The sequence below is a fragment of the Garra rufa genome, chromosome 3, assembly GCF_049309525.1.
Source record: "Garra rufa chromosome 3, GarRuf1.0, whole genome shotgun sequence".
NCBI classification, from domain to species: Eukaryota; Metazoa; Chordata; class Actinopteri; order Cypriniformes; family Cyprinidae; genus Garra; species Garra rufa.
Genome location: NC_133363.1, coordinates 31,760,652 through 31,785,757, shown reverse-complemented (window position 1 = coordinate 31,785,757; position 25,106 = coordinate 31,760,652). Strand labels below are relative to the sequence as shown.

Below are 25,106 nucleotides of genomic sequence, written 5' to 3'. Positions count from 1 at the left end.
AGACGGAGGTAAGTATAAAATGTGAAAGGTAAGTTTATTAACAGGTTGGTAAGTATAATGAAGCGGGTATCGAGGTGAGTATGCTTATCTGAATAGTTGTAAAGTTCAAAAGATCCAATCCAACAAGAAACACTGATCTGCAAGGAGTCCAAACTAGTCCATATCAGAAAGAGCGATCGCATGGATGTGATCTGTAGATCAGACAACGAGGAGTGAGCCAGTCCGGGTATTTATAGGAAGCAGGTAAGTGGATTCAGGTGTGTATCAAAAGTCAGGTGACTGTGAACGTGTGTGTGTGACTTCAGTGGGCGTGGCTGGTGGATCTGGCTGTGGTAGAACTCTGACAATTAAAACCCACCTTAGGACAACAATGTCTGATGACAGGTTAAGTCACCAAGGGATTCTCAGTGTTGAGTCAAGGAGGACACGCTCCCTCAACATGGATGAATTCGTGAAACGTTTTGTCAGTTCTCATCAGAACCGCAGAATTATGTTGTTTTAAACATACCTAGGATAAGTTTGTAAGTGATGACTAAAACTGTGTTTTTGTTTTTGTTTTCAAATCCAGGTCTGTTTGATGTCTGCTATGTCTAATTGCAATATTTTTTTTTTGGTTGTTTTTTCTTTATGCTAATGTTTTTGTAAATGAACTCAGCATAGTTTTTGCAAATAAAACTTTAGAATTCCTTTATTTATTATTTCAACTTTATGAGTACAGTGTGTGTCCGTGTGTGGACCCCCTGAAATAGCAGTGGCCACCCCCTGGCCACCCCATGTAAAAAATTGTAGCTCCACCACTGTACACAATCCCCGCTGAGGTATAACGGCCTTATCTAGCAAAACGACTAGACATTTTCTGAAAAAAACCACAAAAACATTTATATACTTTTTAACCACAAATGCTCATCTTGCACTAGCTCTGCACTGTGCATCAAGACTTCACGCATTATGCAATCATGTTGGAAAGGTTGCACGCAGTAGTTCTTCATCTGTGTACTTAAGGTAGGGTAGGGTGAAAACTCCATCTCATTTTTTCCTCCAACTTCAAAATCGTTGTTTTACCTTTTTTGTAAAAGGCATTTTGACTTTCTTTGCACGTTCGCTTTGTAAACACTGGGTCAGTACTTCTGCCAAAGTCACGCGTGTGTGATTACATAATGTGTAAGGTCGAGCACAAGGATTTGAAAAAAAAAAAAAAAGTTAAAAAGTATAAATTTTTTTTTTTTAGAAAATGAATGATCGTTTCATTATATAAGACCTTTCTTCTCAGCTGGGATCACGTAGAGCCCTTTCGAGCTGCATTAAAACAGCAATTTGGACCTTCGACTCATTGGCCACCACTGAAGTCCACTATATGGAGTAGTATCCTGGAATGTTTCTTCAAAAACCTCAATTTCTTTATTAAGAAATATATGAACATCTTGGATGACATAGGTACAACAGTGTTTTAGTGCCACGTAAAAAAATTTACGAGAATAAAGTCGTAATATTTTGAGAATAAAGTTGAAATGACGAGAGTAAAGTCGAAATATAAAGATAAAGTCGAAATATTTTGAAAATAAAGTTGAAATTACAAGAATAAAGTAAAAAACTACGAGAATAAGTCAAAATATTTTGAAAAAAAAGTAGAAATTACGAGAATAAAGTCAAAATATTACGATAATAAAATTGAAATATTTCGAAAATAAAGTTGAAATTACGAGAATAAAGTCGAAATTTAAAGATAAAAAAGTCGAAATATTTTGAAAATAAAGTTGAAATTACAAGAATAAAGTTTAAATATTATGATAATAAAGTCAAAATATTTTGAAAATAAAGTCAAAATAAAGTTTAAATGTTTTAAGAATTAATATTTTGAGATTATATTCTAGCCTATTATGCATGCAAATGGATTGAATTGAGAGCATCGGGAGATAATCGGAAATCTCAGCTTTCGAAATCTGTCAGTTTTATAGCGAAATACAAACGATATGTCTATTACAGTAATGTGTTTTTCATGCTCTTTAATGTGGCATGACAGATCGCTGTATTCATCTTTCTGATTACAAATTAGGTTACATACTTTTATATCTTGCTATAAACTTGAAAGCTGAGCTGTTATTAGCTGTTATTAGAAGCAACATAACACAAAAATTATTGCGGTTACTGGGTGGCTTGGGTGTGTGAGCTGAATAAAAGGTTAGCCCTGTTCAGTCTGTTAATAAATATCATATTTTTGATATTAAGCTATTTCCGCGAGTTCTTAAAACTGACTCTTCCTCATCCCAGTAAGATGATGCGGCTCAGACGCAACAATATTCAAATAAATTCCTGAGGCCTGGCAACTTCTCCTGGTGCTCTCAATCTGGGTCTTTGCATGCACAATACAGCCTATAAAAATAAAAATATTATAACTTTAATTTCTATGATTTTAATTCTCTAAACCTTTAGACTTTATTCTTGTAGTATTTCATCTTCATTTTCATAATATTTTGACTTTATTCTCGTAATTTCGACTTTAATTCTGTCATCTTTTAATTTTTTTAATGTGACACTAAAACGCTGTCGTACATAGGGTTGAGTAAATCATCAGGAAATGTTCATTCTGAAACAAATCCTTTAAGTCTCACAGATGGTAGGTATGTGCTTTATTTACTAAAAAGAATCAACTCAGTGTCATTAATTCGGGAATCAGACTACACTGCTGGTGCTGTATGCTTTTTTACTCAGTAAAAATAACTGACTCATAAGTGTCATTTGTTCTGTAATCAGTCTACACTGCACTGTTCAAACTGTCTGTTTCGTACTGTAGACATAACACAGTATTTTAGCACAATATTCTGTCTGCGTCGGCTTCAAGACAAATTAAAGTCACTTTCAGCTAAACAAAATAATGAGGACAAGCCTAAAAGCTCATCTATCCCAATTAAGCTACGTGCCCCTGTCACGCAGTCCAGAAGGAAGGCTTCATCCCAGCTAATGGTGTCCAAGCGATCGGCCTCCCTGCTGTTCTGCAAGCCCGGTGCAACCCACTGCTGTCTAAGTGTTTGGTAGATCTGACCCCAACGTGAGACCGGGGGCAGGCCTCATAAATAAACGAGCTCTGGATCTCCTCTCCGCTCTCTGACAAGACAGCAATGATAACCAGATGGCTCCCACCAACACCCTGGAAGCAGATCCTAGGACTATCAGCAAGGTTAATGAATTCTCCTTATTTACATTAGCAAGGCAGGACGGGGCGAGAAGAGACAAGGCTTATTTATTGTGAGCTTTGACAGACGATATGGTGGGGATTTGGGAGGGGGTTGGTAATCATCATCATTATTTTGTTTGCTGGGGACTTTCCACATAGAGATGTTCATCCGCAAGAGACGATGGCTTTCAATTTGCGTTTTCCCTGCCATTAATCAGGGGACATAGATGCAGACGAATCGGAGTATGACAGTACGAGCATGTTTTACTGACAATCAGTCACGAGCGGATAGCTCTGCTACAAAAGAGTCCATGAGGATAACAGGAGGCGGACAGAGACTCAAAGGACAGAAACTAGAAAGAAAGATGGACATATAATTGGGAAACTTTTTCAAAAGCTCCTTTCTAATGTTCTGCGGGTAAACTTTGTCCTACTTGTTATGACAAACCGATTTTTTTTTTATTTATTCATTTTTTTTAAGTAGAGCAGACAAAAGAATAGAAAAAAATGAAGAAAACACAACACGACAATGTCTGTAACGAGTGAACAAGACTAAACAAACTCGTATTTGTAAAAGGCAGACAGACTACCATTCAAAAGTTTTAGGTCTGTAAGAATTTTTAAAAGAAATTGATACTTTTATTTTGCTCCACATTAAAGGAGAACTCCGGTGTGATATTGACCTAAAGTGTATTGAATCATGATACAGAGTGTGAACGTACCTTGCATATTTCATCTCGGTTTGTGTCCAGCTGTCCGAAATCTGGGGTCAGTTAGCCGATGCTCACAACAGGTTGTCAATGAAAGTCAATCGGGCATCGAAGGAGCCATGTAAATAAATCACTGTTTTAAGCCATTTACGAGGCACAAAGTAGCTCCGCACTTCATCGGTAGACTTCCGAGGGCCCTGACATTTAAAACGAGACATTGAGAACTCAGAAAAAGCACCGGTAGTTTATTTACAAGAAGATTTATACAGACATCTTCCACCAGGAACAGAGCAGTCGCCGCCATCTTAAATGTAGTCACGATAAGTCAAGTGTCGAGCACGAAGGAAACTACAGCCTTATACGTTGATAACCTGATAAATTCATTGGTGCTCGACACTCGATTTGTCGTGACTAAGTTCAGGATGGCGGCTACCGGATTTTCTTTCCCAGGTACTGTCTGTATAAATCTTCTTGTAAATAAACTACCGGTGCTTTTTCTGAGTTCTCAATGTCTCGTTTTAAATGTCAGGGCCCTAGGAAGTCTACCGATGAAGTGTGGAGCTACTTTGTGCCTCGTAAATGGCGTAAAACAGTGATTTATTTACATGGCTTTTCCGATGCCCTGTTCACTCTCATAGACAGCCTGTTGTGAGCATCGGCTAACTGACCCCAGATTTCGGACAGCTGGACACAAACCGAGATGAAATATGCAAGGTACGTTCACACTCGGTATCATGATTCAATACACTTTAGGTCAATATCACACCGGAGTTCTCCTTTAAAGCTCTACAATAAATTGATGAAAAGCAAGAGTAAAGACATAATGGTATAAAAGATTTCTATTTCAAATAAAGTCTCCACCAAAATATTAAGCAGCACTTTAAAATAAGAAATAAGATAGTAATAAGAAATGTTTCTTGAGTACCAAATTAGCATACTGCAATGATTTCTAAATGATCATGTGACACTGAAGACTGGAGTAATGGCTGCTGAAAATTCTGCTTTGGCATTGCAGGAATAAATTACACTTTAAAACATATCAGTTATTTTAAATTGTAATATTACTTCACAATATTGCATATAAATATAGCTGCAAGCAGCAATTATGGGGCCTAGCACTAGGCAAGCAAGGCAGCAAGAATCAAAGTAAATGAAGCAATGAGTAACTGAAGCCATTTCAAGATGATTTTAGTCAAAATGGTTAAAAAAAAAACACTAATAATGTTATTTATTGGGTTATCACTTTTTTGACCAATAGGTGTTATGTGAGTGTTCAGTGTGAGGTGACGATGACACACATAAAATTTGATGTCAATATGCCAAAGCTTTGCAGAGGTAAAGCCCTGAAGTCATTTTGGCACCGTGGCTCAAATTTGAAGTCTGAAGATGATCTGACTTGATTTTGGTGAAAAATCAGATGATCAGTCATGGAGGAGTTCGAAAAAGTAGGTTTTCAATATCAATCAAAATTGTGGACCAACTATGGCATAATTGGTATGTATGTTGTTGGCATGATCCAACCAATATTTTGAGATCAGTTTCATTACAATAGGCTAATGCAATCTAAAGTAATTAGTATTTTTGGAATATTATTATTTATGATTAATAAATAATTTATTATGGTTTAAAATGGTTTATAGATGACACTGTTACCAAATTGATGTGGCGTGGTCAGTGTGAGGTGACAATGGCACATACAAAGTTTGGTGTAAATATGTTAAAGCTTTGCAGAGATACAGCCACAGATGCAGTTTGGCATCTTTTCAGAAAATTTGTTGATACGCTAAATAAAAACCGTTTCGTACTTTGACATGAAATCCATAACTTTCTGCCAGCATGGTCTGAAGATGATCCGAGTCAAAATTGGTGAAAATCGGACTAAAACATTTGAAAAAGTAGGTTTTTAACATAAATCAATTTGGCAGACAGGAAGTTCATCCAATTATGGCATAATTGGTATTGATGTTCTCTGCATGATTCAAGGAATATATTAAGACCAGTTTCAATTCAGTTTACAATAGACTAAGTTAAACAATACATATTAGCTTTTTTCCAAATTTCATTATAACTTCTGACCACAAGATGCCTTCAAAAATTTTTAATTACTGTCAGAGCATTGCGCTAAAGACACATACCGAGTTTCGTAATGATACATCAATGCATTTGTAAAATATAGTATTTTACAACAAAATTCAAAATGGCCAGTGCCTAAAATGGCTCACATGGGAAAGCTGGGTATGGTTCAACTCCACCGAATCTAAAGAGACTAAACCATTTTTTAATGGTTATAAGCAAAAATAGCTATTTTTTATATCTCCTGACCACTAGGTGACACTGCACCAAAACACTGCAGGTAGCCTTAGGTCATGCTTGTCTTAACACACACCAAGTTTGATCTCAATACACCTAACCGTTGCGGAGATATAGCCTCACGTTCAATTTTGCATGCTTTTCGTAGAATTCGTTTGTGTGTTATTCGAGAACGGTTTGCCTAATCAACTTGAATTCCATAACTTTTTGCCAGCATGGTCTGAAGATGATCTGAGCGAATTTTGGTGAAAGTCAGACAAACCGTCTACGACAAGTTCGAAAAAGTAGGTTTTTCAAAACGATTAAAAATAGCACAAAAAAATTAAACCTTACGATTTTTGAACTTCGGACACTGGGATTCAAGGATTCAGAGGTAAAAAGAATTTTCCTTCTAGACCTTACGGTTCAAGGAGTATACAAACACCAACGGTGCTTAGCCACTAATAAATGCAGCCTTGGTGAGCAAGAGACCCCAAACCTTTGGGAATGGTAGTGTAAATACTATACCATGTCTGTATACATTAATAAATAATCATTTAAAAAAGCAATGTGACCTGATTTTGATTTTAACTATAGATGCAACAGTCATTCTAAACCCCAAAATTTTATGGGTAGTGCATAGTCTCTCTGCTCCACTACCGATGCCACGTGCTTTCAACTTATCTTTTTTTTATTTAACAGCTGAAAACAATTCAACCATCACATCTACATACTGTATTTAAAATGTTAAAAAGTTTAATCTAAGACGAATCAAATGGTTTCACACCAAAAAAAAAAAAAAAAAAAAATGATGACATGTTTGTTCAACCCTGTGAAAACCGGCCTAAAACTGTGACATATCCTGTGTGTAAAGCAACATAGGGGTTCAGAAATGCGAGTCTATAAATAAACAGGCACGGCTGCTTTGCCCGTAGTCATGGTGGCGTACAGGGAGTCTGTTCAGATCTCACCTTTTAATGTTATTCCATCTTTCATTTGAACTCTCCTGCAGCCTGGATGCTTTCACCCCACTCGGCATGCCAATGCATTGATCTGTCCCCAGAGCACAGATCACTAAAGAGTGACTGTAGGATGAGGAAGAAAAACTCTTACCCTACAATGGTGTGCATCCTGATAACTGATATCAATCTATTGTTAAATAAAGTTTGTCACCAGTGATTACTTTTGCACAAGCTCTATTTAGTGATGTAAATGAGAGAGGAGCAATACTTTCTTCCAGATGTAAGTGTAATTTTAGTCAACTGCACAACCTCTTTTTCACTCTGCTCAAAATGTTCTTTTTGCTGCTTACGATTTATGAATGCTATGTTCTCAGAACTCTTTTAACATGAGGATAACAACTTTTTTCACACACAAATAAAACCCTGACCATGATCACACAACTCAAGCTGTCAGTCTTTAGATACTAGACTAAAAGCAGACTCACTTTAGCACTAAAACTCTTTGAATGATGCGAGTACATCTCTGCAAAATCTCACAGCAGGATAGCGCTCTTTCAAAACTTACCTGAGATTCGTACAACTTAAAAGCTCTTGTAGGATGTTTGATCTAAAAATACTAATATATTTTTTTAGAACAACTTAAAGGTGCCTGAATTTTCACAAGAAATGTGAACACTGTCAAAAAATGTAATTGTAATTAAAAAAATATGACTTTTATGGTAAAAACTTTGGTAAGTAACCATACCATGTGCAATGAACTAAATATATTTATTATACAAAAACAATAACTTCACTGTAAATACTACGGTATAGAATTTATGACTTTCAGAAGTTAAAAAGCATTACTATGTCATTTACAAATAAGAAGTATATTGTATACAATAAGACAATACTGCGGAAGCCCATTTCCATCACTGAATAAAAAAATAAAATAAGGTAATTGCAACTTTTTATTTCACAATTCTGACTTTTTTTCTCAGAATTGTATGATATAAACTCACAATTGTGAGATATAAAGTCAAAATTGAGATATAAGCTTGCAACTGCAAGCTATAAAGTCAGAACTACGAAATATAAAGTCACATTTCTGACTTTTTTTTCAGAATTGTCAGATATAAACTCGCAATTGTATGTTATGAAGTCAGAAATGCAAGATATTAACTCACAATTCTAAGAAAAAAAGTCAGAATTGTGAGAAAAAAAGTTGCAACTATACCTTTTAAAAAAAATGTATATTCAGTTGCGGAAATGGGCTTCCATACAATACAGTACACATACGTAAAACTTTTTTTTTTTTTTTTATATTTGTCACCATCCCAAAAGTCTCGATGTGATGCATCACATTTCATTATATTTTAATTGTCTACTTTTTTTTTATTAATCACTTACGTCTGGGATTTCATGCTAATTAAAGCTGGAATATAGAAAAAAGCATAAAACGGCTACTCATGGAGAAACATTGTTTTGGTTGTTTAATTATGTGAGTTAAGCTCAACTCAATTTACTTAATTTTTACTTACTCAATAATAATGGTTTTACTTGCTCAATAATTCACTGATTTGTTTTCAATAATTATTTTAAACTAAAAAATCTTCCATACTACAGTTTTAATTACACCATGACATTTCTGGCTTTTTTTTTACTGTAAATAATATAAAATTTTACAATCTATGCACTGTTTATCAAAATGACTGATTCTGAGAGTTATTTAGTCAGAATATGAAACACAAACTTGCGAAAAATAAACTTAAATTTATTATTTTATTAAATAATATAAAATAATTTCCGCAATATTCCTTGTGAAATGTCCACTGAGTGTTACAGATGAATGTACATATGGTAAGTTTTATGTGACGTTGGTTTTGTATGTCACCGCAGTCCAGACTTGAAATGTCCGTTGAGTGGCCCTATAAGTCTTATGCTATGTGAAGTTTTAAAATAACACACCATCTGCACTACACCTAAACCTACCCGATAGTATGAACAAAAGCGAATGTGACATAAAAACGCAATTGCAAGCATGCCGTTTTAGCTTGTTTTTCGGTCTCTCGTTTTTCAGCTCTTTCATCGTGAGTTATGATTTTAATGGAATTCGTATCCAAGGATTTCATGTCCTAAATCCAGGTCCTTGCCGACAAGCTTGTAACATCCGGAAAGTGAAACAAATGGAGCCGTAATCATAGCTGTGTACAAAAATAATTACAAGTGCTCAGTTTTACCGCCTTTAGTGTTCATTTCTTCTGGAAACTGCAGTGATATGTACATATTGGTACGTTTTCGTCATTAGATCAGGTAGAAAAAGGAACAAGTATACTACTTCGAAATTTTCTGGTGGCATGTTATTGGACTTTGCTTTTCCAGTGAGCATTATCGGTACACAAGTGTAGCGTTTGGTATTTCGGCCAAAAACTGATCATTTTTGGTGCATTCCTACTTTGATGTCATGGTTTCATTCAATATCTTTATAACTATGCATTAAATTGAATTAGGAGAATATAAAATGGTCTAAGCAAATATAAGTAGTCATCCAAATGCTCACAATGGCCACGATGTTTGACCAAAAAGTATGACATCACAGCATGTACATTTCAATGTGAATACTGCTGTCCTCTAATGACCCGGTTATGCCTTCATATCACCCTCAGGGGGCTCAAAAATATGACTCCGCTGAGGCTCCTTCTGTTGTTGTTCTGAAATAATGCCCAAAGGCCGTGTCAAAAAAATTCTATTAAGGATATATCTGTTGAGACATCTCTCACACCATACAATTCCTCTTCAGGGCTCTGGCAAACCCCAAGACATAACTGTTAGATCCATCTCTTTTCGTGTTATTCCAGTGGGCTCAGCAAGGTCTGCTACGCGAGCCTTTCAAAGTGGGATTTCTGTAAGCTGGTCAACAAAAGTTCTACTAAGCCTGTCTAGATCAAACTCTTACCCCTTATACCACTAGAACATGGAGAAAGAGGACCGCAAAGACCCATCAGGCACTGAGATTACCACCTGCAGGTCTGCAGAAACCAATTTAGGCTCGTCCTGCGGCGTGCTCGGGTTGACTTCAAGAAATGCGCTAAAACTTGTTTCATGCACCAAGAAGGAAATAACATTTTTAATAAGCTGCAAATGACACAATGTACAAGAGAAGTTAATTCACTACAGTCAAAATTCACAATTATAACTAAAATATATGATTTAAAAATGACTTGACGGTTTAGAATAGCAAGGCGAGACTTATTTGTGGCCCCAAGCAGAGCAGTACGCAGCAAGGGGTGGGATTAATCATGGTTAGAAAATCAATCATGGGTGCAGAAGACTAGTAAAAATCAATGTGACAAATGTCCCTGACGGCATTCTTCAGGAGAGGACAGGACGTTGTAAACTACAGAAAGACAAAAGGACCATAAAGGATTGCACAGTCCAAACAGACAAATCCCCACATACTGTACACTAACACATTTCCTGCTACCTCATTCTGTCTACATTTGTCTCGTTTTGAATGTTTTTCATTTGGGGTTAAACAAATCACAAAAACCCAGCTCAATGCTCAGGTTTAGCTGTCCCAGATATTTCCCACTGGCTTCTCCTTTGCTCCTCCCAAAATTAGTTTTGCAACTCTCTGTTGTGACTGTTGCTTTCCCAGCCATGTGTTCTTCTGGAGCGAGCACATCAGCTAATGGTGGCATCCAGATGGGCAGATTTAAATTCCCCTACTGCTGCTGTGTACAAGTTGCTTCACCCACATTTTCCTCATTGTAAGTCAACCTAAATATCACTGAATTATATTACAGGATGCGCTTCTGCGCTTCAGTATTGTGCTGTGAAATTACCATAAGATTAAAAGGAATACTTTACCCCAAATTACAGTTTACTCACCCTCAGTGCATCCAAGATGTAGATGAGTTTGTTTCTTCATCAGAACAGATTTGGAGAAATGTAGGATTACATCATTTGTTCACTAAAAGATTCTCTGGAGTGAATGGGTGCCATCAGAATGAGAGTCCAAACAGCTGATAAAAACATTACAGTAATCCAGAAGTAATCCACAGTCCATAAATTAATGTCCTGTGAAGCAAAAAGCTGCATGTTCGTAAGAAACAAATACAACTTTAAGGAGTTTAAAACTTAAGACCATTGTGTCCGGCCAAAATATAAGTTCATAATCCATAATATTGCTTCCTCCAGTGAAAATGTTGATCCCGTACTGTCGCTCACATCAAAATCAATCAACATTTATTGTTTTGTTGCTTGTAAATGGTGCTTGGTCTGTTGAAAAGACCAGCATATGCTGATTAGGTATGTTTTGAACTGGTTTAAGCTGGTCCTGAGCAGGACTTACAAAACCAGTCAAAAGTTTTTGAACAGTAAGATTTTTAATGTCTTTTAAAAAAGTCTCTTCTACTCGCCAAGCCTGCATTTATTTGAACCAAAGTACAGCAAAAACAGTAACATTTTGAAATATTTCTACTATTTAAAATAACTGCTTTCTATTTGATTATATTTTAAAATATAATTTATTCTTGTGATTTCAAAGCTAGCCTCATTACTCCAGTCTTTAGTGTCACATGATCCTTTAGAAATCATTCTAATAAGCCTATTTTCTGCTAAAAAAATATTTCACAGTATTACTGCTTTTGCTGTGTTTTGGATTATATAAATATAGACTTGGTGAGAGAATTCTTTAAAAAACATTACAAACCTTACTGTTCAAAAACTTTTGACTGGTAGTGTAGTTGCTTAGGACCATTACATGACCAGCTTAAAATAGCTCATGACCAACTAAGAACCAGCTCAAACCAGCTGCCATGCATCAAAACATACCTAACTAGCATATGCTGGTCTTTTCAACAGGGTCCTGGTTTAGACTAAATGGCTTTTTCACTGCAGAAAGCAATTTTTTGGATAGAGTATTTTAGCTGGAAGCAATGGTTTGAGGTTAAAAATGTCTTAATGATAGATAGACTCTCATTCTGATGGCACCCATTCACTGCAGAGCAGAGGATCCATTGGTGAGCAAGTGATGTAATGCTAAATTTCTCCAAATCTGTTCCGATTAAGAAACAAACTTATCTACATCTTGGATGGCCTGAGGGTGAGTAAATATTCAGCAAATTTTCATTTTTAGGTGAACTATTCCTTTAAATGTAAATTCTGTTGACTTGCTGAAGCTTTGTTGCCATTCCCTGCCTTGCCTGACAAAGAAGTACATGTCTGAACATGGTTAGCTCATGTAGTTAGTATGTCAAAGCTACAGGGACAGACAGTAAGCTGACAGCAAAAAGACTAAGTTAAAATTCTGCAGGAAGGCACGTGTTGCTAGAGGATGATTTGTACAAACTGGGCATATGTGCTACACCAAAAGAGAAAAATCATATAATTCATCATTTCCCATGCCAAAGTGGGGTTAAAGAAAAGGCTGAGTAGTACTTTTTCCTCGAGGGCTCATAAAAGTCTAACTATGATTAAAATCATCTTAGTGCTGACAAAGATATACAGAGCCCTTAAATCAGGTTAGACCTCCACAGTCACCTCAAACCACCACTTTCTGTATTCCTTCATGTCCGTTTGTCTAAAATATATACAGACAAATGTTCAGAAATTGCATTCTATATGACTTGAGTGTCACATACAGTGCCTTGCGAAATTATTCATACCCCTTCTTTTTTTTTTCACATTTTGTTATGTTGCTGCCTTATGTTAAACTACTTTAAATTACTTTTCCCACATCAATCTAGACACCCTACTCCATAATGGCAAAGCAAAAAATAGGTTTTTAACATTTGTGCAAATGTATTAAAATTAAAAAACTGAAAAGATCCCTTGCATAAGTATTCATACCCTTTTCTGGGACACTCCAAATTTAGCTCAGGAGCATTCATATTGCTTCTAGATGTTACTACACTTCGAGTGGAGTTAAACTGTGGCAAATTCATTTGAATGAATATGATTTAGAAAGGCACACACCTCTAAGAAAAGGTCTAACAGCTGAAAATGCATATCAGAGCAAAAACCAAGTTCTGAGGTCAAGATAACGGCCTGTAGAGCTCAGTGACAGACTTGCGTTGCTGAAACAATATGTGTTCTAAAATCGGCTCAAAATATCAAACATGTTTGATGTCCTCCAACTGTATAGATTCAAATTTTGAAGCTAAAAAGTCTGAATCTGTGCCTACTGCGTAGCATACACATGCGGCTCTGCAGACTATAAATTGAGCAAAAATCTAAAAAAAAGTTAAATATTCTACCCTTTACATGTAAATCCTTCCTTGTTTAGAAGTTTTTCTAAATGCTTTGACGTATTTCCAACTGAAACAAGATGCCTGGGTGGGGTATATGAAGAGCTTGTTCTGTTTTTTTCTGTCTTGATCTTGATTATAAAGTAAGTATATTTGAGACTATAGACTATATGGACCTGGCTATAAGAGACTATAGTTTTAATCTATCACTTTTACTTGCTCATTGACATTGCAGTACAGAATGGCTCTTTCAACATTATCCCGAACACCATAAGCATTCATTTCATGTGATAGGTTCTCTGGAGCATGCACAAGAGAGAGACTGTACATTTTGAATGCATACTTTTTCTTGCAGCATACATAAGCTTAAGGCTAACATATTCAGAATAAAAGCCAAAAAACTTCTAATTTCAAAGGACTTTAAAAGAGATACAAGTGCCAGAACAAAACAAGAAATTTAAATGTATGCGTGCTGGTATATGAAAGTACTGTTATTTTTAATGAGACTTATCCCTTGAGCCAGTTACATGCCTGGATCCCCACCGGGGCACTGAGAAAAAGAGATTATATTATGCATGGATGTCAACAATCCACTGGCATGGAATTAGTCAAAACCCTCATTTAGAAACCATTTTATTTAAAGGGATATTGTGAACAGGACAAATCCCCCCTGGGTGGATATACATAACACTCACTAAACAGTACCAAAAAAATAAATAAATAAAAACTTTTAAAAACATGTTTAGCATAGCACATCAAACATAGCGCACATCAACTAACACATCAAACCAAGTCTAACTACTTTCACCTTAATTGTCCAAAATGTGTTGATTATGATATAAAACAGCTCACTCACCCCCAAGCCCTCCTCCTGACTGTCAGCAGCATCCTCATGCTCAAAGGGGATGAGAGATGAGGGGAGATGTTTTTTATGACTGGACCCCATCCCCTCCGCCTGCCTCTCCATATCTGTGAAAAGAAAAGACATTTTTGTTTTCTTCACAAAAAACACAACCTTGTTTTTTTTTTTTTTTTGTACATACTGAACAGTGTGTGCAATTTCATAAAGCATGATAATAAACCAGCCACTTATGCAAATTCTGTTCATGCAAAAAAAAATTTTTTTTTTTAATATAATTTTAAAAAAATGAAAAAAACAGACAAGTATGCAAAATCAGGCGGAATATGGGTGAGAGAGAGCATGAATAACAAAAAAGCTAAAATAAAAGCACTGTAAATATAAAACTCTCAATCTGAGGAAGAAAAGAGAGGAAAAATGGGAGACTGGATGCCATTTTATCATCCAAGGAGCAGGGTGCCTGTCCCACTGCATCTGGCACTAACAAGATTACAGGCTGGCAGATGGAAGACAGATAAAATATCCCTTTTTTCCTAATTTCTTCCATTGAAAATCTTTTCATGTGACTAATAGGTGGTTTCGCAAGTGGAAGTCTGAGGAGCCTGAAAGGTTGTCAGTGTCAGTGCTGATAGAGCATGCTGCAAAGCCAATGCAAAAGCAACATCAAACATGTCAAGAAATCATTTGCTTTCTTGTCATTATCAGAGACATGGCTTCTTAAGCAGTTGTGTTGGCATGAAGGTCACAAAACTGGGATGTTAGTCTGAAGGTTTGTAGTTTGATCCTCAGGGGTGTTGGGGAGACAATCTTGCTTAATAATATTAGAGATGCTACAAAACAAATTTGTTGTCCTTGCATAAGCTGTGCCACGATGAGACATCATGCAGTGGCTACTGTACACAATGTCTCTTACAAAATCCTGTATTCAAAAACCTTGACACTTGAGCAGACAGCAGAGTTAACAACACAAAAAAATCTAAATGCTATTCCACTTGTCGGTGAATGAAAAGAGTTAGGATCAGTCTAGGTCTCAACAATCACCCTTCAAAGGTTAACACTGATGACTAGCTATTTGTCCTGTCAATTTGACCACCTATTCAGAGAGAGAAGTATGACTACCAGACAGTATCACAACAATTTTATGTGCTTTCATGAAAAAAAAAAGGATATAAAAATAGTGTATGCATCTGGGTCTTATGATTCAAAAATTCAATTCTCCTTCAGAAATGAATGAGGCTTTTTAAATCTATAGGCCTGCTCGGCAAGAGCATCCATCTCCAACTAGACAGTTCAATTCCAAACACATACTTCAAAAATTCATTAAATCTTGCATGAGTGCATCACTCTCTGAGTACTTACGATGTAAATGAAATCATTGACTCCACAAATCAAACCAGCGGAAAGTATAGCGAAAACTTTTTTACAGGCACAACAGTTTTAAAGTATGTGTGAATGAACACGAGTTTCTAGCTACTGTCTGCCATCTTTGAATCCTCAAGAACACTCTTAGCATTCCGAGAGGCTTTGTCTTTTCCTGGAGAGCAGTGTTTAATCAAGGCAAACTACACCTGGGGAAAATCAGAACTGATGCTTGAGTCTCTTTAAGTGGGCTCACCAGGATAAAACTCGTCCCATTCCTTCAAACACACTTCAGATTGAGATGAACTGCACTGACATAAAAGAGAGCGAGATCGACACAGACGCAACAAAAATATTTCAGACCTGAAGGCATCTATTATGGCGAGAACAGCAATGATTAAAGTATTACTAAACAAATGACAAACACCACTTAAATGAGTCAGAGAGAATCTGAAAAATGACAGATGATTATAAAAGGCTTATAAGACTAGCGCTAATAGGAATGTGTTTCACGTATCTTCAAAAATGTAAAACAAAAAAAAGCCATTTAAACTTTTAGAAACTTCATGTACTATTGTACTTCCATTTCCATAGTATTCTACTGAACGTGTCAAAATAACCAGGGCACGTATAGCACTTCAGGCTTTCTTTTACATTGCCAATGCTTTTCCAGAACCACAAATGGCAAGCAAAAGTTACTGTATTGGATCAGACGAATCATTCAATGAATGAGTCACTAAATGCATCAGAGCAGTTGAATTAACATCTGACTTAGTTACTGAACTTAAAGTCTATCAGTCACATCTGTCTTGAGATGAATGTTTTGTGTACTTAAGGTTGTGAAACTTCAATTAGTAAAATTACAGACTAGCTGTGAAGGTTGAAAAGTGGCTCCCCTGCTGCAAGTAAAGAACTGTTACTATTTTGATGCTCTTTGTTAGAAATGCTTTTACCTGTAGTACAGAGCCAAGCTGTTGCAGGTGTTGATCTTAATAAATACCTTTTTCATCACTGGAAAATGATCGGATGCATTCGTAGGTTTGCTTAAAATTAGTTTTTGGGAAAATCAGCTTTAACCGGTTCTGTATTATAACATTTCCATCCATTGTTGTTTTACTGAGTGCACAACAAACCACCGAAAACACTTCAGCTTGTGAGTGAGCTGTGAAAAAACGATTCAGAATGTTTTTGTAACCTGTGGAGCACCGCACATGACACGCAGAAAAAAAATTGTGCATGCAATTTATTAAACCGAGGGAGTGGATTAGTAAATTATTCACACAATTTAGTTAACCAAGGAAACAAATTAGTAAATCACATGCACAATTTAGTAAACCGAGGGAGCCAATTAGTAAATTGTGCACACGATTTAGTAAACTGAGGAAGCAAATTAGTAAATCATCCACATAATTTAGTAAACCCGAAAGAAGTGAATTAGTAAATAGTGTGGACAATTTAGTAAACTGAGGGAACAAATTATTAAATTGTGTGCACGATTTTGTAAACTGATTGAACGAATTAGTAAATTGTGCCCAGAATTTAGTAAACTGAGGGAACAAATGAGTAAACTGTGCACACGATTTAGCAAACCATAGAGCAAATGATTAAATTGTGTATATGACTTAGTAAACCAATGGAACAAATTAGTAAACTGTGTGCACAATTTAGTAAACTGAAGGAACCAGTTAGTAAATCATGTGTACGATTTAGTGAACCATGGGAGCTAATTAGTAAATTGTGCGCACGTTTTAGTAAACTGACGGAACAAATTAGTAAATCATGTGCACAATTTAGTGACCCAAGGGAACAAACTAGTAAATTGGGCATACGATTTACTATACCGAGGGAACAAATTAGTAAATCGGGCGTACTATTTAGTAAACCGACAGAACAAATTAGTAAACCGAGGAAGCACATAAGTAAATTGTGCACACGTTTTATTAAACAGACAGAATGAATTAGTAACTCAGGCATACAATTTAGTAAACCGACAGAATGAATTAGTAAATCGGGCATACGATTTAGTAAACCGACAGAACAAATAAGTAAATTGGGCACACAATTTAGAAAACCGACAGAACGAATTAGTAAATCGGCCATACAATTTAGTAAACTGAGGGAACGATTTAGTAAATCGTGCATACTATTTAGTAAACCGACAGAACAAATTAGTAAATCGGGCATACTATTTAGTAAACCGAGGGAGCGAATTAGTAAATCGGGCATATGATTAAGTAAACGGAGGGAACAAATTAGTACATCGGGCGTACTATTTAGTAAACCGACAGAATGAATTAGTAAATCGAGGGAGCGAATTCGTAAATTGTGAGTATGGCTTAGAAATCCAATGGAGCAAATTCGTAAATTGTGCGTACAATTTAGTAAATTGAGGGAACCAATTAGTATATTGTGTGCAAGATTAGGGAACCAAGGAAACAAATTAGTAAATTGTGTGGCGATTTTGGTAAACTGAGGGAACCAATTAGTGAATCGTGCACACAATTTAGTAAACCGAAGGAACCAATTAGTAAATAGTATGAACAATTTACTAAACCAAGGAAACAAGTTAGTAAATTGTGCGCACAATTTAATAAACAAAAGAAACAAATTAGTAAATGGGGTGCAGGATTTAGTAAACCGAGGAAGCGAATTAGTAAATTGTGTGCACAATTTAGTATACTGAGGGAATGTATTAGTAAATTGTGCGCACGATTTAGTAAACCGAAAGAACAAATTAGTATGTCATTCACACAATTTAGAAAACATAGGAAGTAAATTATGTTGTAAAACTAATTAGTAAATTGTGTGCAGGATTTTGTAAACCAAAAGAAAGAATGAGTAAATTTAGCAAACCAAGGTAACAAATTAGTAAAACGTGTGCATGATTTAGTAAACCAAGGGAACAAATTAGTAAATTGTGTGCACAATTTACTTTTTTCCTGCATGTCATGTGCGGGGCTCCATACTAACCTGTTTGGTAGATTCTGTTTAAAATGTATAAGTAAATAAACAAACAATACTGATTCAAAAAAGTGAATGATTCATGAAACAGCTAGTCTTTAGTTCAGCTCCTAAAAATGGTAAATATGTGACATGGCTTCTGAAATATTCTTAATGAAATGTTTCTCATGTAGGTATATGGCCATCTCCCTTAAATAAAGGTGAGGCAAAATATAAAGCACAATTTTACTAGGGCTCATGTTCAAATTACACAAGATAAAGTGTGTTCAAAACATTAAATTTGGCTTAGTAAATTGGCTCCCCCATGAGATAGTGCCCTAGGTGGTGGACTGCATGATGCCTATGATGACTGGTGCATATGAAAGAAGTAAAAAAAATGATTAATACTAAAATGAATCATCAAATGAACTGTTATGCTAGGGAGGTTAAAACAGTTTTATTTCAAAGCAAATCTAATATATAAGTAACAGCTTAGTTTTAGTCACCTTTCTTTATAAGTTATATTGCTGTTTCAACTCACTTTCTTTTATTTTCAGTAGATTGTAATGTCCAGAAATATAATTTGGTTTATTAGTTTAACTTCTATCTCGTTTGTCCTTTATTAGACAACAACTTAAGTAAAAAGTTTTGCTTCACTTTTCCCTATATGTCATTGATTTGCCCTAGAGAAAATCCAGTTACTTAAGCTCAAGGAAGCCTCATCTCATCTTGCATTTAAAAGAGGTCCTGACCAATGTGATTTCTCTGCAAGCCACCATATTGTCACTGACAGGGGAACCAATAATGTGATGAGCAGGTTAATGAGAAGCTGTGCGAATAAAGAATTTGAAAATATCTCAGTAAAATTATGGACTGTTATTAGAGGAAAAAGTGGTCTAATCATTAAAGCTGGTATCCAGTACAAAAAAACCCCATAAACTATAAACACTTGCACACATAAATAGATTAAGATTTATTTAGTTATGCAAAACGTATTTTGAAAATTGATATTTTATTAAAATTGCCTATTGGATATTTGTTAGCATTTATAAAGCACATATTCTGCATGACCATATTCTACAACTATCTTACTGAGAAGTTTACTGAGGCAAAAATTATATTAATTGTTAATTAATAGTAAGAATTGGACCTTAAAATAAAGTGTGACCAAAGGATCTTAATGTCTCAAAGCCAAATAATCTGAGCTATGCTATCCACATGGACTGTATATACAGTCAAGCCTGAAATTATTCACACCCCTGGCAAATTCTGACTCAACCAGCAAGTTTTTTTTTTTTTTTTTTTATTAGAAATGACACAGACGTCTCCCAGAAGATAATAAGACAATGTACAAGAGGCAATATTGTGGGAAAAAAAATATTACTCATCTTTTATTTACATTTAAACAAAAAGTGGCATGTCCAAAATTATTCATACCCTTCTCAATAATCAATAGAAAAGCCTTTATTGGTTATTAGAGCAATAAAACGCTTCCTGTAATTGCTGACCAGCTTTTTGCATGTCTCCACTGGTATTTTTGCCCATTCATCTTTAGCGATGAGCTCCAACTCTTTCCAGTTGGAGGGTCTCCTTGCCATCACTCTGATCTTTAGCTCCCTCCACAGATTCTCAATTGGATTTAAGTCAGGACTCTGGCTGGGTCACTGCAAAACGTTAAGGTTTTTGTCTGCTAACCATTTCTTCACCACTTTTGCTGTGTGTTTTGGGTCTTTGTCGTGCTGAAATGTCCACTGGTTCCCAAGGCCTGTGTCTCTGCAGACTGCCTGATGTTGTTGTTGAGAATTTTGATGTATTGCTCCTTTTTCATGGTGCCATTTACTGTGATTAGGTTCCCTGGTCCACCGGCTGAAAAACACCCCTAAAATATTAGGTTCCCACCACCATGTTTGACAGTGGGGATGGTGTTCTTAGGGTTGAAGGCTTCAAACAATTCAATTTTTGTTTTATTTGACCATAAAACAGAAGACCAGAAGTCTTCTTCTTAGTCCAGATGAGCATTTGCAAAGGCCAAGTGGGCTTTTGTGTGCCATATCTGGAGAAGTGGTGTCCTCCTTGGTCTGCGTTTGTTGAACCTAGCGGTGTGCAGTGCCAGTTGGACTGTCTGCCTTGCGATGTTGCCACCAGCAGAGCCCAGATTCATCAGGATGGCCTTTTTGGTGATCCTTGGATTCTTTTTTACCTCTCTCAATATCCTCCTGGCCAGCACAGGTGTCACTTTTGGCTTCCGACCACATCCTCTGAGACTTTTTACAGTGTGGAACACTTTGCACTGTAGCCACTGGAACTTCAAAACATTTAGATTATCTTACACCCCTTTCCTGACTTGTGAGCAGCCACAATGCGTAGCCGCAGGTCCTCGGTGAGCTCCTTTGTCTTAGCCATGACTGTCCACAAACCAACAGCAGAGAGCTTCTGTTTCACCTGTTGAGTTGATTAAAACAGCTGTTCCCAATGAATCAGGGTAATTAGGATGCTTTAGAACAGCTTGGACTATTTGGAATGGTATAGAACTTTGGATTTTCCCATAGACTGTGACAGTTTGCAAAGGGTATGAATCATTTCGGACATGCCACTTTTTGTTTTTGTTCAAATGTAAATAAAAGCTGAGAAATAGTTTAATATTTAAACATCGTCTTATTATCTTTTGAGAGAAGCCTGTGTCATTTCCGGTCAAAAAAAACTTGCTGGTTGAATAAAAGTAACTTTAAGTCAGAATTTGCCAGGGGTATGAATAATTTCGGGCTTGACTGTATATTCTATGCTATTACTGTGTGTCAACATTTGTGTATATCATTCTCAAGGATTTTCATAGTAGTATCTAATATACAGCAGATCCATAAATAAAATATCACTGAGAATCTACCTCTGAGCATTTTCTACTGGGAGTGCTCATACATGTGCGTTAAAGGAGAAACTGAAGTGTCTTTGAGGCACAAGCAAAACCATGTGAGAATTCTCTACTCTTCTGACAGAATATCTGATATCAGGACATCTGGTGAAGATGTGTAGAAGACATATAATAAGACATTTTTCACCTTGATTAATTTCATGTAACATCTTTATCCCCTGATGTGACTATAACCAGGGACAACATGGTAATTCCTTCATTTCTTGGTCATTCTTCTTTGACTCTTATGTGCACTGATTCACATAGGAGCATAACAATGCAGCATGTAGCCACCAACAATGCTCCATTTATCTGGACAGATGGCTGATGGGAAGGCTTGATTTGTCAAGCGGGGAAGGAAGATTTACCATCTTTTCACACAAAAAGACAAAGGTAGGGAGTAAAGAAAAAGAGTTTGAGGGACGTTTGTAGTAATCTTAGTTTTGACCTTGAACACAAAGCATTGATTTTATTTGACTGTGAAGCTGTTGATCTTTTTGTCTGTTTATAGAAGTAAACTCTCCTCAGAGTCTTTGAGTATGAGTTTGCCGTCACGGATTAAGCTGAATTAAAAAGATTTGAAATGGAGAATTGCCATCAGCTGAACAGTTTGGTCTGAGGCGAGGCTTAAGATGCATCTGGTGAAGTTCTATTTGTTCAGATGGAGGGGCTTGGGACTGGTGCTGTTGTCGAAAGGGAAAAAGAGTGTCTATAGCTGCAGGATAGGAAACTAGACAATTGAGTTTTGGCAGGCATTTTATCTTCTGCATCATGAAACCCACACACCCAAGCAGTCGTCCTTCCCTGCACAGTGGGTTTTCACAGTGGAGGCAGAAGAGCAATCAGCAGTGGTGTGAGCATTCATGCCTTCATGCTCGAATCTAACAAAACATCAATTCTACGCAAACGAAGACAGAAAAACCTTACCGTATAAGCATGGAAATGTTGTATGTATTTGGGGTTATATATATACTACAACTATACAAATATGTATATAGTTTAGAATTTTATTATAAAAACAATATTCAATTTCAGTATCAAATCAGTAAATTGAACTTTTTATTAATAAAAGAATTCTGAAAAAAAGATATTGGTTTCCACAAAAATATTAAGCAGCAAAAATATTAAGCAGCACTGTTTTTAACATTATTAAGAAAATGTTTTTTGGATCATGTGACATGCAACTCATGACTGGACTAATGTTTTTGATCAAATAAATGTAGCCTTGATGTGCATAAGAAACTTCTTTAAATAAACATTAAAAATCTTACTGATCCCAAATTGTTTTAATGGCAGTGTATATATAGATATCAAAACTAAAATGTCTTTCCTACAATTGCATGCATGCAAAAATAAACACTAGATTTTAATTTGAAACCATACAAAACTGTTAGACTGAATGCACAGACATTTCCTTAATTGCAACAATAAACTAATTAATAATTCAAGGGTTTCTAATTAGTAGTAACCTCCCCAGTTGTATATTTGTGCTTTTTGCCAATAATAACTTCAAATGACTTTCTAAAGTGCATTAGGGCAGCACTCTGAAGCTATAAAATACTCAACTGAAATGCCTGCTTCCAAAAAACCCTAGATCTGTCACAGCAGTTCTTCAGACACTTCAGAGTTTCCGAATCAGCAAAATCTCATATGTGGAGCTTTAAATAGCCCTAACAGCTATGACGAAGAGGCAAGTCCAGCTTTTAGGCTTCACTACACACAGGTAATTGAAAACTAATCTATCTCTGCAGCCTATGCAGCAAGGCGTCCTAAAGAATTACAGATTTGCCACAGCAAGAATCATATTCTGCAATTGTACAAAAGAGTATCAGCAAGTGCAGAGGTCACCCTCAGATGCTCACAGGCCCATTTCAATTAGGCCTACCCTGCACTTGTAAACGATTCAGATGTTTCAGCATAAACTGGCTTGTGCATTAATGAGAAAGACTTGTGTATTTACATATTAATGAGCTGGAATTCAGCTAACTGTAATTAGCACATATATGAACAAGTCAAATACGCAGGCAATCTCTCTCATTAATCTCTATGCAAATGAATCCAATTTGACAGTGTAATCTGGCCGGGTTTCAAAGCTTCTACAATGAGTAAACAGTTGCATTTGGCTCCAAACAATAACCTTCATTATTGTGTGCAAGTAACTGGAATTTGGGTGGATAATTACGTTTTTTTTCCGCTACCACTGAGAATTTTCTGCACACGCTACTGATTACCTTTTCTTATTTTTCCCCAAATGAAAGTCAATATAGCTTCATTGATGGCAGAGCATGAGCTACTGAAGCAGAACAGACTCCCCGCTAAAGCAGAATTTGTGGCTAAAAGCATTTTTATGTACTTAGAGAGAGACTGTTTTTGGTGAAAATGTCTTCAAAGATGCATTACAAAAAATAATCCACAAAAGCTACACATGGACTTTATATGTGGAGACACATCTGAGATATCAAATCTGATGAATGGATTGCAGAGGAATGTAGAATATCCAGCTAGGGATGCAGAACAGATTCTTTCAGACAGGTTTTGACACTTGCTGTCTGAGCTGAGCTCAGTCTGTCTGATCTGTGTCTATTTGATGAAGTGACAGCACACAGAACACCTACATCATGCCACCCGCTCACATACAAGACAGGTCTTTAACAATACAGACTCTATAAAAAGATCAATCTGGCTTAGTGCAGCAGGGTGCTGGGTATGATTTAATGATTTGCTGTGTTTTATGCTGTCTCGAGGTGCGAGACAACTGATAAGAATGGAGATTAAAGTCAGATATGATTTATTCAAATGAAGTGTCAAATGTTCTTAAAATAATAGGTGGCATTTCGCTGATATTTGTTTTTATGCTAAAAACAGTGCTTAAGGAGTGATGTCAGGATATATTATAGGTCAGGGAAATATTCTATCATCCGCTTCTAAATGCGACAGTATGGATGCTGCCATACCTCATGAGAAACTAAGTAAAGCCAAGTCACCTTTATTTATTTATTTATAATTAATACAGATTGTTTTAAAGCAGCTTCACAGAAATAAACAAGGAAATAACTGATTTAATGATGCAGGCTTCATTAGATATGAGAACCAAACCCAAAGTCTGCTGTAACACAGCTCAAAAAAGACTATAGTGTTATTATTTATCTCCAGTCAGTTTAGTGTTGATTCAGTTCAGTTCAATAACTCTGTAAAGTTCATCCATTATGAAACAATATAAATTCAGTTATAAGCAGCTCTACAAAAGACAACTGAATCTACAAAAGACATCACCGGCTCAGATTTCGGCAACACACCGGCATGAGAATTAGCACTATTTTGGTAAAAAGTGATTACAGAGAATGGTTGAAAACACTTACATTAAAATACTACTTGTAAATATAAATTTTTTTATTTCTAAAATGATTGTTAAACTAGCTTAATGGTATGTAATATTGTAAAACATGCTGTATTCATTTAAATAAATTTGATTTGTCTTATATTTTTGCCCATGGATGTTCTTGCTTAATAATAAATGTTCATCTTTTGATTATTGCTGTTGCCTCTTCTATAATTCTGCGTATGATTTTTAATTTTCAGCCCATTTTAAACCAGCAATATAACAAATTTTAAACAATATTTGATTTAAATAAAACAATCCAGCTTGTTGGGTAAAAACATTTAACCCAACCAGCTGG

The 25,106-nt window shown here is 36.0% G+C and overlaps 1 protein-coding gene across 1 annotated transcript in view; it reads right to left on the bottom strand.

Annotated features, from left to right (window-relative positions):
- Positions 1-25,106, bottom strand: part of b4galnt4b (beta-1,4-N-acetyl-galactosaminyl transferase 4b) — a 174,902-nt gene that overhangs the window by 125,994 nt on the left and 23,802 nt on the right. The window contains exon 3 of the mRNA XM_073835917.1: positions 14,220-14,332. Coding sequence (XP_073692018.1) covers positions 14,220-14,332 — 113 coding nt within the window. The remainder of the gene's footprint in view (positions 1-14,219; positions 14,333-25,106) is intronic.